We start from the raw sequence: 18,148 nt of genomic DNA, 5'->3' as shown, positions 1-18,148 counted from the left end.
CCTAGTCTCCCCCTACCATCCGCCAAGAACCCTACGATCTGGGGGTACTTGCCTGGCAGTAACTCGCAAAATCAAACAAGCTAGGTGGGGGGGAGGGGCGTTCGTTTATTTGGAACGCCGCCTCCTGCTGGAACTCCTTGCCCCTCATCCTACGTAGTGAACCAGATCTACTCAAGTTCCGCAAACGGCTGAAGACCCTTCTTTTCCAGTAACTTGCATAAACTGACAGTTGCCTCCATCCACCCGTCCTAAGCGCTACGAGGCCTCAGGGTAGAAGTGCGCTCTATAAAACTCCATTACATTACATTACATTACAGATGCCGGATGGCACCACTGGCTGTAGTGTGATACATTCATCCTATGTTAAAGAGAACGCTGATGTTTGTCAAGTAAGATATCATTACCTGCAGAGAATGGTATGAATGCCTCCTTCCTCACAAAATTTCCTTCTTTGTCCAGGAAGCGACTTGGGTTAAACTCTTCAGGAACCTCCCAAATAGTGTGGTCATGAAGGGCAGAGAAGAGGTTAGAGATTACAATGGTGCCCTTAAAGAGAAAACAACAGATTCTTTTATTCAAATGACTTGAAATGTGTTGGATAAACTGGGTGAATTGATGCAAAACATAACCAGTCACTGAACGGGCAAACAGATGGGCAAATCGGATTGGCAGATGGAAAAAGGCGAGGATGGACAGGCAGACAAGTGCACTCAAAGGCAAGGGTGAGACAAAAGTACAGGCAAGCTGTTCAGAAAACAGATGCTAGGAGGGCAGGATACTGGACAGCAAAGAATCCCCCACCGCAGCTGGAACAAGGTCACCGAAGACCAGCTAATCACCACCCTCGCCCGAGACCCTCCAACCTAGCACACCGACACCGACACAGCCACCTGCAACCTCCGGCAATGGAATGACGACTGCGCCACCACTTTCACCCCGATCAAGAAACCCTCACACAGATACACCGACAGAAGGGCCATCTGGTTCACTGCCGACCTCCAGGCATCAAAGCAGACCTGCCAAAGACTAGAGAAGGAATGGCGCCACGAGCAAACACCGGACAACCATGCAGCCCTCAAGAATTCCAGCCGCAGGCACCACCAACTCATTCAAACTGCCAAAAGGACCTCCTTCAACGAACGCATCGACAACAACACACATAACAGGAAAGAGCTCTTCAAAATCATATCTGCGATTTTCATGCGTTCCGTGTCCTCAACTCCGCTGAAACTTCAGTCGTATATTCTTGTTATGTTCAGCTTACAGTACCGGGATTTCTTTAGCAGCAGGACCCATGGCTTCATGTAGAATGTCAGGATAGAGAAGCCTGGCCTGCATAGTCCCTTCAACAAGCGGCCATCCTGCAGCGCGTCGTAGCCACGCCCTCTGTTTCACGGTCTTGTCTGCATTTTCACAGTGGCCTGCAGCACAGCTTCAGCAGCTTAGCTTGCAGCACAACTTCAGCAGCTTTGCCTCTGGCGATTAATACATGGGGAGCTGGGTCCTTCAGTTCAGCCACAAAGAAAACTGACACTGGAATTCTGCTGTACTTTTAGATGAGCGGTGCCTAACAGCGCACATTTTACAAGTTTTAGCTCAACAACGCCCAGCTTAATTACCTCCTCCAGATTGAGCACCACTCATTAAGTGACGCCACGGGCTAGAAGGCATCAGTTTATCTGCGACTGCCATAACCTTTTCTTTAAAGTTCTTTAAAAGAACAGTTGCGGGAACAACTTAGGAGGATGCAATGAAGAGCGATGTGGGAATGGTCCAATGGTAAGTAGCAGGCAGGATTACACTCAGTGTAGTGCTTACAGCAGGTCTTGCACACAGCGCATGTGCGCTGTCTAGGCTCAACCTAAAAAGGGACAATTGGTCTGGCATTGGCTGCCAGCTTCTTGCCTTTTCTATTTCTCTTTTCTAATATGTTTGTAAATCTTTATTACAAATAGCTAACGAGGATTGGGAAAAGTTAGATAAATATAAAGGCTTGCAAAGCCAGATAGAGAGGGTTATATAGATCGACAGTATTGCAAGGATAGATAGATAGCTAGATAGATAGATAGATAGATAGATAGATAGATAGATAGATAGATAGATAGATAGATAGATAGATAGATAGATAGATAGATAGATAGATAGGAAAATGTAGAGGTAGATAGACTGGTAGAGAAACAGATAGGCAGGCTGATAGATAAACAGGTAAATATACAGAGAGGCAGACATATAGAAAGGTGGGTAGATAGGTAGACAGACAGGTAATTAGGAAGGCACGTAATTGTTAGGCAGATAGACATGGTTGGATAGACAGACACATAGACAGACAGACAGGTACTGAGGTAGACAGACAAGCAGGTTGTTAGGTAGATAGATAGATAGATAGATAGATAGCTAGATAGATAGATAGATAGATAGATAGATAGATAGATAGATAGATAGATAGACAAGATATTTTTAATCAAAGGCAGAGCTTCAATTAGTAATATAGTAGTTACATGTCTATATATGCATGTCTTACAAGAACACTGAAAGCAAACAAGAAAGGACCAAATTAGTATGCAAGCATAAATATAGTGCTCAATTAAAATGCAATTATGCATACCAGCATGACATAAAAGAGTGCCGTTATACATGCACTTCATTGTATGCGCATTGAGAACAGGATACATTTATAAAGAACAGTTTCAAAAGGACACACTCAGGTATGTTGCAAAATAGCAGCAGTCACATAAACAAAGGCCAATCCAAAGTAATGTACAACAGCATTTGCAAGAGACAGGAAATGATAAAGCTGGAATGTGCCCTGAGCTCACTAGTAGAAAGCGTTCTGTTACCACATCAGAACACAAAGGCAGCACCAAAGTAAAAATAAACAAAAACACTGGCACTGAAATGGAACTACCTTGTGGGTGGATATGCCCCTTGTGAAAGAGGAAAATATAGCCACTCAAAATGGTGGTAGCCAGTGGCTGAAGTAGGCTTCCCATTGCCCCATGCTGCAGGCTGTATTGGGCAGAGGTAAAATGTGAATCACACAACACACCAATGAATGAAGAGGGCAGGTTGAAAGCCCCTTTAATTATGTATATTTTATATATATAATTTGAGGAATAGCAAAAGGTCTTGACTAACGCTGCATCTGAAAAAGTCTGTTTGCATAATCTGTTCTTAATTCACTGAGAAAGTGGCAGCCAAATACCATAAGAATAGGATTTCATTACAAGACCGGAGGCCACCATTATGCATATTTCTTTTAATGCAGTCCAAGCAGCCGCATACATCATAAAGCAAAAAGGTTCCAGAATAGAACATTAACAGCAAATAAAAGGCATGAGCCCATAACAATCTGTCTCTTTTAAATGCGGCTCCAAGCAGATAAATTCATTTACATTTACTTTAATATTGCTTTACAATACTGTTTAAACACTGTTTAAACTGTTTAAACTTAATCTTAACTCATTTGGGGCCTTTTACCCCCCCACCCTCCTTTCTCTACTCCGGTCAAGCCGATCTCCAATTTATGGAGGTTAGCCCCTGACCCCTCCCCCTTTTTTTTTTATCCTCCTCTTTCCCTTGAGTTTATTTGTTCGTTGGCCTTCTCGGTCCTTAACTTACTCCTCCTTGGGGGTAGAGGTCTGCCTCCCATCGGCACCTTTCCCCCATGCCTCAGTGTCCCGATGTCCTGATTTCGCACACTCGCACTTGCGCATTATCATTCCTCGCTAATGCGACCTCCCGCTCTCATCTTCATGTTGCATTGCCTTTCGCTACTGTGCCTTAACCCAATTATGGGCTTATACTGTTAGGCGGCCTGACCCTCTTCTCCATCAGTGCTGCTTTAGAGGAAAGGAACGTGGCAATGCGCTTGTTGTGTGGTCGCTTTGCCAGGGTGCTTTCCTCACTCGCGCTAACAACGAGAGCAAGCTGATCGGGTGCTCAAGCTTTCTGACAGTTGCTCGACCCGATCAGCTGACATTCAACAGTACACTCGTTGCTGCACTTGGAGGTTCCCTTTTTCTAACAATAAGGATTTCAATTCTTTAATTTAGCGTCTTTTGTGTTTCATATTCTATTTTTTTAAACACCTTTGTGGCTTTGTGGCTATCCTTTACCGGCTGTTACCTACTAAAACCCATATTATTCCCCACTCCTTTGTTCTACCTGCCCTGAAACCTTTGTATTAATATTTTAAAAACATAGATAAAGAAAGGGTGCAATTTACCTAATTTTAATACAGAATATAATTTTTTTTTTAAAAAGGATACGGCATCTTACTGTCAACTTAATAACCCTTGTCATCTATATTATGTCTAATATAGTCTCCGATGAGGCTAGCGCCCCCATCCCTAATATGGATAACGAAGCATTCAAAAGCATGGTCCATAAAGAAATTAGAGCTTGTATGTTGGAAACCCTATCTAAAGTTATGGTATCAAAGAGTTCACTCCCTTCTGAGGAGGTTGATGCTAATGAGAACCAACATATCCTATTCACCGACGATCTCATCGAAGTAAGGGGAAAAGACTTAAAAGGAATAAGAATGTTGATCATGCAACCCCCAAGAGCACTATGGGAGGTCCCAGCACCTCAACTTTTATGGGAGGTCACCGAAGCTCAAATACATTGGGTGTCCTTGGCGGCACAACTCTTAATGGTGTCCTCAGCGGCACAAACTATCTGGGTGGCCCTAGCAGCACAAAATATCGAAGTGCCCAAAATAATGATCTCGAGTTGGGAGATGACGATTTTCAGGATGGTGATGCCTCTGATGTTTCAGACGAATACGACTTAGATTCAGATGAGGAAGACCAGGAGTTTTATTCTCAACCATTTGTTGACGACCTCCCTTCATCGTCAAAGGACAATATTGTAGACCCTCTTGGCGAGGAAATGTTTTCTCCCCTTAATATAAAACACCCTAGAAGCTCAGATTTGTTCCACCATGAACACATGGGCAAATTCATGAAAAAATGGCTAAGGAACCCTTTGGAGAGAGATAGTCGTAATCTACTAAGAGCCGAATGCTCCAGACCTTCCAAAGAAGACTAAGTCTCCCAAACCTTGACCCCGAACTAATGAAATATCTGTTTAAACTTGGTAGGGACCCCAGAAACGGGATGGAGAGTTCCCTTAAGGGTTGTCAAGACCGGGTCCTTGATATCCTTGGTCCTCTGGTCAGGATTATCAGCTGAGGATAGCCACTTCAACGGCACGCCCTTGGACACTGAAGTAATTAGAGGCCTCAGTCAGAAAGCCTTAGGTTTACTGGTCAACGCAATGCCAGCCTCAACTCCGAGAGGAGAAGAGTCGTTCTAACTACAATCAGCCCAAAATTGAGTGACTTGGCTGACAAAGAGCCCTCCCTCAACCCCAAGGGATTACTTTTTGGGAAAGAACTTATTAAGACACTAGGTAACTATGTGTCTACCTTTACAGCATTGGACAAGGCCACCAAAATATGAGAAGAGTATTTAATACCAATAACCTTTTTGGACGGGCAGGAAGAAGGGGCCTCTCTTCCGGCCACTTCAACCGCAGGCCCTACCCTAGATCTAGAGGATACGACAGAAGGGGTTACAACCCTCAAACTGAGAAAAATCCTAATTTTAAGACTTTCAGTATTCACAGAAGGCATTTAGCAGTCCTAAAGTTAGGAGTCCTAACTTTACTACTACTAATTTGAGAAAAATCCTAATGTTAAGACTTTTGGTATTCACAGAAGGCATTTAGGAGTCCTAAAGTTAGGAATCCTAACTTTACTACTCCTAAACTGAGAAAAATCATAACTTTAGGACTTTCGGTATTCACAGAAGGCATTTAGGAGTCCTAAAGTTAGGACTCCTAACTTCTGTGAATACCGAAATGAGTAAGTGTCTTCTGTGAATACCAAAATGAGTAAGTGCCTTCTGTGAATACCAAAATGATAGTAAGTTTAGGATTTTGTCTTAAGTTAGTTCTGTGAATTGGGCTCACTGACACCAGGCGAAAAGTGGGGTATCTATGACAGAAAGATCCTACTTTCCTACACTCTCGCGTTTTTCCCAACTATAACATAGATGGGGATGAACTTTACCTTAAATAATAAAGAGATATTAATTGGTCCACAGGATGGGGACAATCATAATCTTAAATCCCTGACATCAATCATCACAGCTAGTGCATGCTTATGCATTGCAAGGGCATGGGTGGATGTAATACCGCCTAGAGTTGCTGAATTTTGGTCATTACTTTGACAAACGTATGAGAGTGAAATGGCAATAGCTAAGGCATATGAAGGTGGTTAAGATTTGTTCCAAAATTCAATGGATGTAACTTATTTGCAGCATGAAGGGTTGATTGTGGTAGACGAAGGCTTATGATATCTGCAGTGCGATCATCTATTTTTCATTCATCAGTTCTGGTGCCTCCTTTTTTTCTCTCTTCTTTTATTTTCCCTTTGTTACTTAATTATTGTGATGAGATTTACTAATACGTAATTTAACTTTGTAAAATGATTTTTAAGATGAAGTGATCATATTGACTCCCAAAAAAATAAAAATCTGTTCCTATTTTACATAAACTGTCCTGGAGAGAATGCAGTTTCATCTTCTTACTTACTGTAGATTAGTTGTATGTAGATGTTACAAATGACCATTATTTCCCATGCTGTTAGGTTTCTGTCTTTGGGAGTGGACATTGAGACATGAGCTATAAGTCATATTTTAATTTACCAATTCTATAGTTTGTATTGCATACTTCTATGGTTTTACATATGTAAACCGAATAAAGAAAATGAGCGAATGACCATTGTTTCTGTTTGTTGACACTATTGATTATGTTAAGGAAGTGGGTTTTTATGTATAACATGTAATTTAACATCGACCCACTCAGCTATAACTATATTGAAGATTATTTCTTTTGTATATTGTAAGACCTCTGGGGCAGGACCCCAGTTTCATTTTGTTCTTCTGAAATGGAGATTTTACTAAACCTTCCAGAGGGGAAAGATTTTGCACAGCAAGTTTCCAGTAAGCAAACTATGTTGTGATCGTTTATGTAATCCCACAGGCTAGAATTTGTATGTATCTTTGGTACTCCACTGACATTCCATGAGATAATGTGCAGTCGTCAGATCGTCACTATCTTTTTCGTGTTCAGGAACTAGGCTTTAGTGCCTTTGACAGACAGGACCAGTTTTTTTGTATTCTGTTCTCACCGTCCTCCAGTTAATTCCATTATTAACACTATTGATGAGCTATTAGCCTCCTTGCTCGTTGGTACTTCCGGTCCTTCATCCTCAGCAAGAAGGGACAGATATGGCTTGTGGCTTTTTAGGTCAAGCCTAGACAGAGCTTGCGCTGTGTTCGAGACATGTTGTATCTACTTTGCGGGTTTACAGCCCGTCCACTGCTTTTCATATGTTTGTTTCAGTGTTATTTAAAAATCCTTGCTTCTAAGTGGTTATTTTTTCTATTTGGCCCTCCTTTTTTTAATTGTTTGTTCCCTCTCATGGAGCAGACCCCCATTACTTGAAGGCTTTGTCCCGGTTTAGCAAACTGTAAAATGTACTACTTTTTTCTTTGTGTAAGAGCACTGCACATGAGCGCTGGATGTTTTCAGTTGCTCTGCTTATATCCCCATTGTTAGGGCGCCTAGAGCAATAACCACCTCAGCACCCCAAGCTCGGTGTGCATTGCCAATTGAAGGGATTGTTACCTGATTAGTGCTGCGTTCACAAGTTGCTGTCTTTGTTGGACAATGCTCCTCCCCACTCTTCCACATTGCTTGCCCAGTATTTTCTCTCTTGCTAGAGGCACTTTCCATTCCATGACATTCAGGTGAATAAGTGGAAGCCGAACAGCCTTGTTCTTTTGTGCGACTCTTTGTTGGAGGCTGGTTCAGCATATAGTCTACACCTAAGGTGAGGCACTGTGCACTGAGTCCAGGCAACCCTTAGTGATAGTGATTAGGTCCCTGAAAACCAAAACATTCAAGGGGTAGCCATGGAGAATAGCCAAGGCTTATCCAGGAGGGTGTAAAACAATTGCATGTCCTACTATATTTGGTCAGTAAGCTTTTCACAGAGTTCTAGAACCCTTCCCAAATGATCCTGAAGGAACCACTTGGTTCAAGGAAGGTTGGAGAGTCACCTCACCCGTGAATACCAAACCCAGGTGCATGGGGGTGAACTGGTGTCGGAAACTTCGATACTTGCCAATGGAGGGACGTGGAAATTCAACAGCTACAGCATTTCGTGATCAAGCCGGTGGAACCAGGATGAAGAATCCAGATGAGAAGAACCTGAAAGCAGAGGGGCAGAGTCCAAACCATGCGGAGTTGACCAGGAGGCACGGGAGCACAGTACCATCCCTGGTTGGAGGTTCTTGTGGTTGCACGGTGAAGAAGAGACAGCAGTTGTGGAGACCAGGTGATGTTGCAGAAGCCCAGGAGCATTACACAAGCTGTCCCACGCTGGACGACGGGTGCAGAGTGCAGGGAGGTCAGTGGCTTGCAGGACCACCAAAAAGCCTTGGCAAACGCAAACAACGGTTCACGGGAGAAGATGCTTGGTTGCAGACCAGCAAAGTCTGTGTGACTAACCCAGCAAGGATAAGTCAGGGCTGGCAACAGCATCCATAAGAGCCAGCAGAAATCGATGGAGCCTCCTCAAAGACCATTTGGCAGCAGGCACAGGGGGTCACATGGAGGCCTCAACAGCACACAGAAGGTGAAGGCAGAGGACACAGGGCAAGATGAGGTTCTTGGAACTGTGCAGTGCTGGGGGCAGTGGCTACTTGAAGCTTGAAGATCTTCCATGAAGACAGCCAACAACCCTTGGCAATGACAAACAAACACAGTGTAGAGGGAGGCTGTCTACGTTGGCTGGAGAGGGATTGCAGTCTTCTGACTTGCAGGGAAGACTGGTCAGGCCTCTGGAGAACCAACAAACCACCACCTGTGTTACAGAGACGGGCGATGCCCATGGGACAACAGGATCAGCAAACCGGTCGTTGAAGTCGAGGTGCCTGCAGATGCAGGGAAGTGACTCCTTCACTTCAAGGGAGATTCCTTAAGGCTGGGATGCAGGCTGAGTCCTTGGTGACTGAGGGGATGCACAGCCATAGAGTTGCAGATCTTGGGAAAAGACAGGGTCACTCCCCTGTCCTTTGTGTGATTTCACACCAGAGCGGGAACCAAGGGCTCCTAAACTGGGCCAAGCTGATCTATGCAAGGAGGGCACCAAATGTGCCCTTCAATGCAGTCTGGTGGAGCTTGGAAGTGCCACCCCTACCTAATTCTAAAGGAGAGGTGGTCACACCTCTCCTATGCAGGAAATACTTTATTCAGCCTCCCCTGCCTGAGTGAAGCTCATCAGTGGGGGGGGGAGAACACTGCCTAGGGTCAGCAGCAGCGCGGGCTGGCAGGTAAACCCTGTAAGGCTACACAGGTAGGTATTGGGGGGTCGTCTAAGGAGCCCCACAGTTCATGGTATCATTCAATGAACACTGAAATCCGTGCAGTTGCATGATTCCCACATGTTTGATACCAAACATGACCTGGTTCGGGCAGCCATTTTGAAGTTAGACAACTCAACTTGCCAGTGTCCACTACATACCTTATAATGCTGTCCCTCACTTACAAAGCCCAGAAAATTGAGTCTGGGATTTCTAGGGCTACTTCTGCTCATTCAGTGGTACCCACACACTTTGAACCATGCACCCTGCCCTTGGACTGAAGGGCCTGCTTTAGGTGTGACTTATTGATTTTAAGTGCTGTGACCGGTGTATAGTTGGAAACTTATATCTGAAGTGAAGGATGCACACACCCTGCCACACAGACTGCAATGGCAGTTTTGCAGACACAGTTTGCATGGGCACCTATGGGTGGCAAAATAAATGTGGCAGCCCATGGGAGACCCCTGGGGTACCAATGCCCTGGGTAACTCAATATCATATACTCTGGACATACAATGGTACCCCAGTATGCCAATTGTGTGGTGTACAAAGTACCTACCAAGCAAATATAGAGAATAGAGCACAGTCACTGATAAGCAGGAGCCCAGTGAACTGCAGTCAAAACACACTGACACCAGGCGAAAAGTGGGGTATCTATGACAGAAAGATCCCACTTTCCTACACTCTTGCGTTTTTCCGAACTATAACATAGCTGGTAGCACCCCCACTCTGAATATTGTTCTGTCACCGCTGCTACATTCTCCCTTTCATAATGTTTAATTATCCCAGTAAAACATAAATGTATTGCTGAGCTGCTTGGTACACAGAAGTTGTCAGGGTTATAGTTGCTTCTACCTGAAACACAGGGATTGCTCACTATACGACTTGAATGAGTCGGAACACTGTTTGTCTATCCTCTTTTGTGATTGGGTATAAGGTGGGCTACTGCCGTGGCTGGTTAAGCTGTCTCTGTGATCCTGAAGCTGAAAGTGAGTAGCTAGACTGGGAGGATGGCGGCAGCTGTTGGTGCAGGTAATAGATTGTGCAGCCTGGACTGCATGCCTCTCTGGGATGTAGGCATTTTGTCTTTGAAACCGTCTAAACCCTTTTTTTCAGAATGACTTCATGTCACAGCATATAATCCATAATTGCTGGATTTGTCCAATTTGCACAATGATTTGGCTGTTCGGGGCACTTGTCAGCTTCTGACTGGTGGATTGATTTGTAATTATTATTATTATTATTATAATTACATTTATTAAGCGCGCAGCTACCCGAAGGTTTCCCGGCGCTAAAGCAAACAGAGAGTAAGTTAAGTTATAAGAGGGAATGAGCACGCATATTAAATGTTAAAGAGCCAGGTCTTAATTCCTTTACGGAATCTCAAGTAACAAGTTTCCGATCGCAAGGATTGAGGCATCGCATTCCATAGGGAAGGAGCAAGTAGAGCGAATGAGCGGCCGCCCATTTTAGCTCTCTTGACCCGAGGGACCTGGAATTTGTTTTGTGTAGAGGATCTGAGCGTACGGGAGGGAGCATAATGCTGCACTAAAGAGGACAGATATTTTGGAGATTTACCCATTTTAATATGGTGCAATATGCACAGAGCTTTAAATTTTACTCGGCTCTCAATGCGCAACCAATGCAGTTTGCGCAGATGGATAGAGGCCGATGATCTGGCAGACAAGTTACAGAGAAGGCGAACTGCCATATTCTGAACCACCTTTAATTTCTTTGTTACCTCCTTACAGGCACCCAGCAGCAGAATGTTCCCGTAGTCCATGCGAGATGTCACCAGGGCCTGGACTACTGTCCTCAGGGTATCAGCTGGAAGCATCCACGTGATTTTTCTCAGCCACCTTATGATGGTGGTACAGGTGGCTGAGACTTTTACAACGTGTTGCTTAAATGACAGCTCGGTTGTCAAAAAGGACCCCGAGGTTGCGAACTGAGGCTGAAGGGGTAGGAGTTGGGCCCATCTGATGAGGCCAGTGTTGGGGACCCCAGAGCGAGGTAAGAGAGCCGAATAGAAGTAGCTCTGTTTTGTCACCATTCAATTTTAATTTATGGCTGTGCATCCAGTTGGAAATTTGTACCAACCCGGACTGCAAGGAGGACGTAGGGAGATGTTTGTTGGTGGATAACGAGTAGACGATTTGTGTGTCGTCTGCATATGAATAAATCGTGAGGCCTGCTTGTTCTGCCAAGAAAGCAAGAGGTCTCACATAAAGATTGAAAAAGAGGGGACTGAGGATAGACCCTTGGGGCACACCATGAGGGGAAGAAAAGATAGAGGAGACAGACGAAGAAGAAAAGACTTGAAAAGTGCGATTAGACAGAAAGCTAGCAATCCAGGCCAGGGCAGGACCATCAATACCCACAGATTGTAGGGTGGACAGCAGGATGGAATGGGAGACGGTGTCAAAAGCGGCACTCAAATCTAACAGAATGAGTGCCACTGTCTCCCCGCTGTCCACTTGTCTTCTAATGGTCTCAGAAACACCAAGAAGCGTGGTCTCAGTAGAGAAGCCGGCCCTGAACCCAGATTGAGAACAGTGTAGGAGATTGGAAGATTCAACATAAGAGGTGAGAAGAGAATTAACGTGTTTTTCCAGAACCTTAGAATAGCAAGAAAGCAAAGAAATAGGACGAAAGTTGGAAGGGTTATTTGGGTCCGCGTTGGCCTTTTTTATCAATGGAACCACCATCGCATGTTTCCATTCGTTAGGGACCGTAGCTTCAGCCAATGAAGCATTAAGAAGATTCAGAATGATCTGGAGTATGGATGGATCCAAGTTACGTAGAACTTGTGGGGGCATAGGATCACGGGGAGAACCAGTTTTTATTTCCTTTAAATATTTAAGAAAAAGAGAGAGCGAAATCGGTTCCCAGGAGTGAAGAAAAGGGGAAATGGGAGTAGGATTAAGTATCAATGGAACCAGGAGTGGGTAAATGAGACACGGAAGTGGAAGAATCAATGGGAGTAGCATGAAAAGTAGCATAGATCTTATCGATTTTCTCCAGAATTTTTTTTACCAGGGCATTACATTGTGTTAAGTCCAGGCAAGGGTCTTTAGGTGCAGCGGACATGCCTGAAAGATCTTTTACCACTTTGAACAAGGCCTTGGGTCGATTTTGGGCATTGAGTATAGAGATATTGGCATGGTTAGCTCTGGCGGTATCACAGGCAGAATGATAGGCCCGCAAAGCAGCCTTATATTTTGTTTTGTTAATTGTACAATAATTGGAGCGCCAAATGCGTTCCAGTTTTTTGCAACAAGATTTTTCAAGGCGGAGTGCGTCAATAAACCAGGGTGCCGGAGGGTGATGAATCTGAGGTTTATTTTTCTGAGTTGGAAGGCAGGAATCAAGGGCTGATGTCAGCCGAAAGCTGACCACCGACACCTCTTTCGCAGTGATGGTGGGAAACGTAGGTTTGGAAATTTCAAGGCAGGTGTTCAATTTATCCTTATCTAACCGTTTCCAGTTCCTGCTGGCCTTGTGAGGATGTGAACTAGTTAAAGATTTGTGATTAGATGTCTTAATTGAGAAATCAATAATAAAATGATCAGACCAAGTAACAGGAGAGGAGGAATGGTAAGTGATACCGTTAAGATTCGAAATAAGGGGATCTAGTAGATTACCGGCTTTGTGGGTAGGGTCGGAATTAAGTAAGTGAAGGTCCAGAGCGGCTAGATCCAACAATAGACGTGTGCTAATGGGACAGCAAATTTGATTAAAGTGAATGTTTAGATCACCTACTATAAGAAAATTGGTAGATTGTAATAATAGAGGGGCAATAAGCTCCGGAAGAGCAGAGGCCCAAGCCGAGGCCGAGCCAGGGGTGCGGTAAATAAGGATTCCAGTCAAAGTAAACGAAGGAGAGAGGAACAGTTTAAAGAGACCTGCTTCGCAACCAGGAAAATCTATGTCTTCCCATTTGCAGGAGAAATCTCTTTTAAAAATAACAGCAATCCCTCCGCCCTCCTTGAGAATACGGTTTCTCCCCACAAAGGTGTAATTATTGGGGAGGGCCATGGCGATGTCTGGGCCGGAGGTGTCGTTGAGCCATGTTTCTGTAACAAACATGGCTGCCGGACTGGAAGACTCAAGGAGGTCAAAGATATCTCTCCTGTGCCTAGGGAGAGAACAACAGTTGATGCTGATGAAGTTCAACTCAGGACATGTTTTCAATTTGGAAGAGGAGGCCTGATAAGTGGTAGGCGAAGAGTCCCAGAAAGTAGATGAAAGAGAATCCGTGACCGAGATAACAGAGTCTAATGTAAGAGCACATTTAGGACATTTTAACAGCGCATCTTGACAATTCAGGCTAGGGGCGAAGGTGCAGGGAGGTGGCTGTAGACTCAATAGGGCCGCACGTGAGTAACTAATGTAATCAGGGGCAGAACGAGTGGCCCCTGGTCCCGGCCTGGCGCGGACGGGCGCAGACGGGCAGGACTTTGGCACGACTTCGGCGCGAAGTCGGCGCTCCCGCTGCGCTCGTCCGCTGCGCTCGTCCGCTGCGCTTCCGCCATTGCGTCATTAAGTACCAGGGGAAAGAAACTCACTAGCCCGCTAACCTGCCAATCGGCCAGCAGGGCGGAAGTGAGGATGTGGGGGCGGAAAGGAATTCGCGCTCACGTGGCCCCGCCGCTGCAAATGGCACAAGCCGTGGCGGATCGGTGCCTGGAGCAAAATACAAATTATGCGGAAGAGAGAGCGTTGCACCGAGGAGCGGCGATCATAGCCAGGTAAATTGTTCGTCAATCAACAATAAAATAAACTATACAATGTGCAGAAAAGCGGCAGATTAAAGTGTCACACACAGAGCAAAAGTTATTAAAATTCTTTAAAATTATGAAACAGAGAAGCGCAGAGCCTCGGCGACCTCTCTTACCAGCTGTTGTGAGTATTTGTATAAGGTTTCGGACCCTCAATGAGGCGCTATTGCACTTTGATGATTGATAGCACTTTATTTCGTGGGAAACCAATCTTAAGCGATTAATCAATTTTGTGCAATTTTAGTGAGTTTGATCTGATAGGATGCTCCATCGTACCTGTTAATAACGTTGTCATGCATGGGTGTAATACATTAACCTACCATTTGTTTGTGTTTTTTAATGAGTATGCCATGATTTCGCGGTGCCTTGATGCTATAAGTATATTTTTAAGTGTATATCTCTGCCAAAATATATTCAAGGCAAAGTTGAAAGTGCTCTTCCAGTGGTGTTATTGTATTCAGGGAAACGTGCTTGACAAGTGTCTGCCTGCCTTGCGACACTTTCAGACACCATATTGCATTGATGTCTTGTAATGTTGCTTGCAATTTAAAATTATTCACCTGCAATATGCTACTGGCTAAAAATAATAATCAGGAGTAGTTCACTTTAATGTCACATAAGGCATGTGATCCCTTGGCTGTGGCGGCTGTAGAGCGTCTACACCATAGGAGTATAAACCCAACTATGTGTGCATTGTATACTTCAGTGTGTCTTTGAACATGTAGATTTTTTGTATTGCTTTATTACATTTTCTAAGCACTTGTATCAGTTCCATAGCAAAGAGATCTCCTGCAAAAGTATTTTTTGTATCCAATAGGATAAGGGCACTCGTGAAGCACAAATGAAGTTCTGTGTTTTTAAAACTTTACATGATTGGCATTGGACTCCCTTAAAGTTGCAACGAGCTGGATTATCACCGCATTCTAGGTGTTGGAGATGCTCTGAAGCTAATTGTGACCTCCTGCATATAATTTTTGAATGTCCTTTTATAAAACAATTTTGGCAGCAAATAGGAGCTACACTACAAGAAACTAGTCCTCTTTCACTCCCTTTCACACCTGCCACTATTTTGCTACATGACTTTAGAAGTTTTCCTACTATTTCACGACCTCAGAGTCGACTCTTACACACTGCACTTTCTACTGCTAAACTATGTGTTTTAAGACTGTGGCAATCACCTAGCCCTCCCTTCAAAGAGGACTGGATGGTTGCGATGATACAGACAGCATCCTTTAAACAGGTAATTTATAGGATGCAAGACCAAGAACAAATATTCCAGCAGGCGTAGAACCCCTTTCTTCGCGATTCCTGAAATTCTCATTCTCTTTTGTTTCCCTCCCTACATATATTTTTACCTCCTTCTTTTTCCTTTTCCTCATTTGTTCCTCTTCTGTTATATATTACAGATTCATATTATGTGTCACATGGTATATGATCAAAATATCGATTCCAAAATATAGACTAACACAAATATCGACTCCAAAATATAGAATGGACAAAATATCGAATGGACAGAATATAGACATCAAAAATATAGTTTTTAAGGTAAGTAATGTAATATCGATTTTAAAAATATAGAAAGTCAAAATATCGAAGTACATAACATAGGTTATTAAAAATATTGAATTTTTAATATCAAATTTATTTAATTGTTTTGTATGTTAGTATATGTGTGAAAAGTGTAAATTTGTTTGTAATTTATTTAAAGTAATTAATTTTATGTTATTTAATTTTTGCGTAGTTTAATTCTGTAGCGGGTTGTGGGTTTATAGGGGAATAGGGTGGGAAGTAATTTAATTATAATTAATCAAATATGTTAATTAATTTTTTGGTATTTATTTTGAATACATTGTTAATTAATTTTTAATTGGTAATCAATTAATTTTTGATTGATAATTAATTTTTTATTAATTGATAATTATGTGAATAATATTAATTTATTTTCTGTAGCGGGTTGTGGGTTTATAGGGGAATAGGGTGGGAAGTAATTTAATTATAATGAATTAAATATGTAAATGTATTTATTGGTATTTATTTTGAATACATTGTTAATTAATTTGTAGTTGGTAATTAATTAATTCTTAATTTGTAATTCATTTTTTTAATTGATTAATTGATAATTAAGTGAATTATATTAATTTATTTTCACTAGAGTGGGAATAGTAAAATTTACCCCTATGCTATCCAACGGTTTCCCTACTGTTGCACTCACTGGAGTGGAAACAGTAATTTTTACCCCTACGCTATCCAACGCTTTCCCTACTGTTGCACTCTCTGTAGTGGGTATAGTAATTTTTACCCCTACGCTATCCAACATCTTCCCTACTGTTGCACTCTCTGGAGTGGGAATAGTAATTTTTACACCTACGCTATCCAACGCTTTCCCTACTGTTGCACTCTCTTGAGTGGGAATAGTAATTTTTACCCCTGCGCTATCCAACGTTTTCCCTACTGTTGCACTCTCTGGAGTGGGAATAGTAATTTTTACCCCTACGCTATTCAACGCTTTCCCTACTGTTGCACTCTCTGGAGTGGGAATAGTAATTTTTACCCCTATGCTATCCAACCCCTTCCCTACTGTTGCACTCTCTGGAGTGGGAATAGTAATTGTTACCCCTACGCTATCCAACGCTTTCCCTACTGTTGCACTCTCATGGAGTGGGAATAGAAATTTTTACCCCTACGCTATCCAACGCTTTCCCTACTGTTGCACTCTCTGGAGTGGGAATAGTAATTTTTACCCCTACGCTATCCAACGCTTTCCCTACTGTTGCACTCTCTGGAGTGGGAATAGTAATTTTTACCCCTACGCTATCCAACGCTTTCCCTACTGTTGCACTCTCTGGAGTGGGAATAGTCATTTTTACCACTACGCTATCCAACGCTTTCCCTACTGTTGCACTCTCTGGAGTGGGAATAGTAATTTTTACCCCTACGCTATCCAACGGTTTCCCTACTGTTGCACTCTTTGGAGTGGGAATAGTAAATTTTACCCCTACGCTATCCAACGCTTTCCCTACTGTTGCACTTCCAGGAGTGGGAATAGTAATTTTTACACTCCCGCTATCCTACGGTACTAATATTGTGTATTGTTTATTAATATTATGTTAATATATATATATATGTTTTAACATATATGATTGTATGTTTTTTTATATAAGTTAAATTAATTATTTAATCATTTTAAGATAATTTAGGTATTTTTAAGTATATTTTAGCTATTTATTTTTAATATTTTTTTAATTTTACATTTTTTTTAAGAAATTCAACATTTTTACAAAGTATATATTTTTAAACGATATTTTGGGTTCGATATTTTGGTACTTACCTGTTTGTAGATAGGAATTCGATATTTTGTCTGTTGATATTTTGGCATCTATATTTTGGGTAGTCTATTTTTGTCCCTCCATAGTTAGTCAGTGATCCTTGTCACATACTGATTTATATGTACTATATTGTTTTGTATCCTATAAAATTGCCTATCTTTGATCTCCAATAAAAATGATGACAAAAAAAATCCATGTTCAATACATCCCATGACTGCACACTCAAGGTGAAAAACAAAATGGAGTAGCATGCAGTCCATCCACTGAAACCACGTTGATACCTCATCTGGCGTTTGAAGCACTATATAAAACAACTAAAATACAATGCAGTAGCTGGCAGCACCATTTAGTTGGATTGTTTTCTCAATATAGGTCCTCAATTTGTGCTCTGGTGTCTGAATTGTCGATAGTGTGAGTGTTCTTGTGCCAGCTGTGTGTGCAGTAGATGCTGTTGTGAATCACTGTTGTCGTAATTATTCCTTATTTCCAGTCCTGGGCATGTGTGGTATGTCTATTGATTTAATACACTTGCCTGTCACTTCACAGGTTGATCAAGAGATAAACCAGAGAGTATGTTGTCAAACCATTTAGAAAAAGCAAGCAC

The 18,148-nt window shown here is 42.7% G+C and overlaps 1 protein-coding gene across 1 annotated transcript in view; it reads right to left on the bottom strand.

Moving 5' to 3' along the window:
• The window catches only part of LOC144791163 (cytochrome P450 2J5-like), a 575,154-nt gene that overhangs the window by 50,286 nt on the left and 506,720 nt on the right, over positions 1 to 18,148 (bottom strand). Inside the window, exon 8 of the mRNA XM_078665817.1 lies at positions 405 to 546. Coding sequence (XP_078521943.1) covers positions 405 to 546 — 142 coding nt within the window. The remainder of the gene's footprint in view (positions 1 to 404; positions 547 to 18,148) is intronic.

This window comes from Lissotriton helveticus, chromosome 11 (genome assembly GCF_964261635.1).
Source record: "Lissotriton helveticus chromosome 11, aLisHel1.1, whole genome shotgun sequence".
Taxonomy (NCBI): domain Eukaryota; kingdom Metazoa; phylum Chordata; class Amphibia; order Caudata; family Salamandridae; genus Lissotriton; species Lissotriton helveticus.
This window is presented reverse-complemented; position numbering and strand designations above follow the sequence as displayed.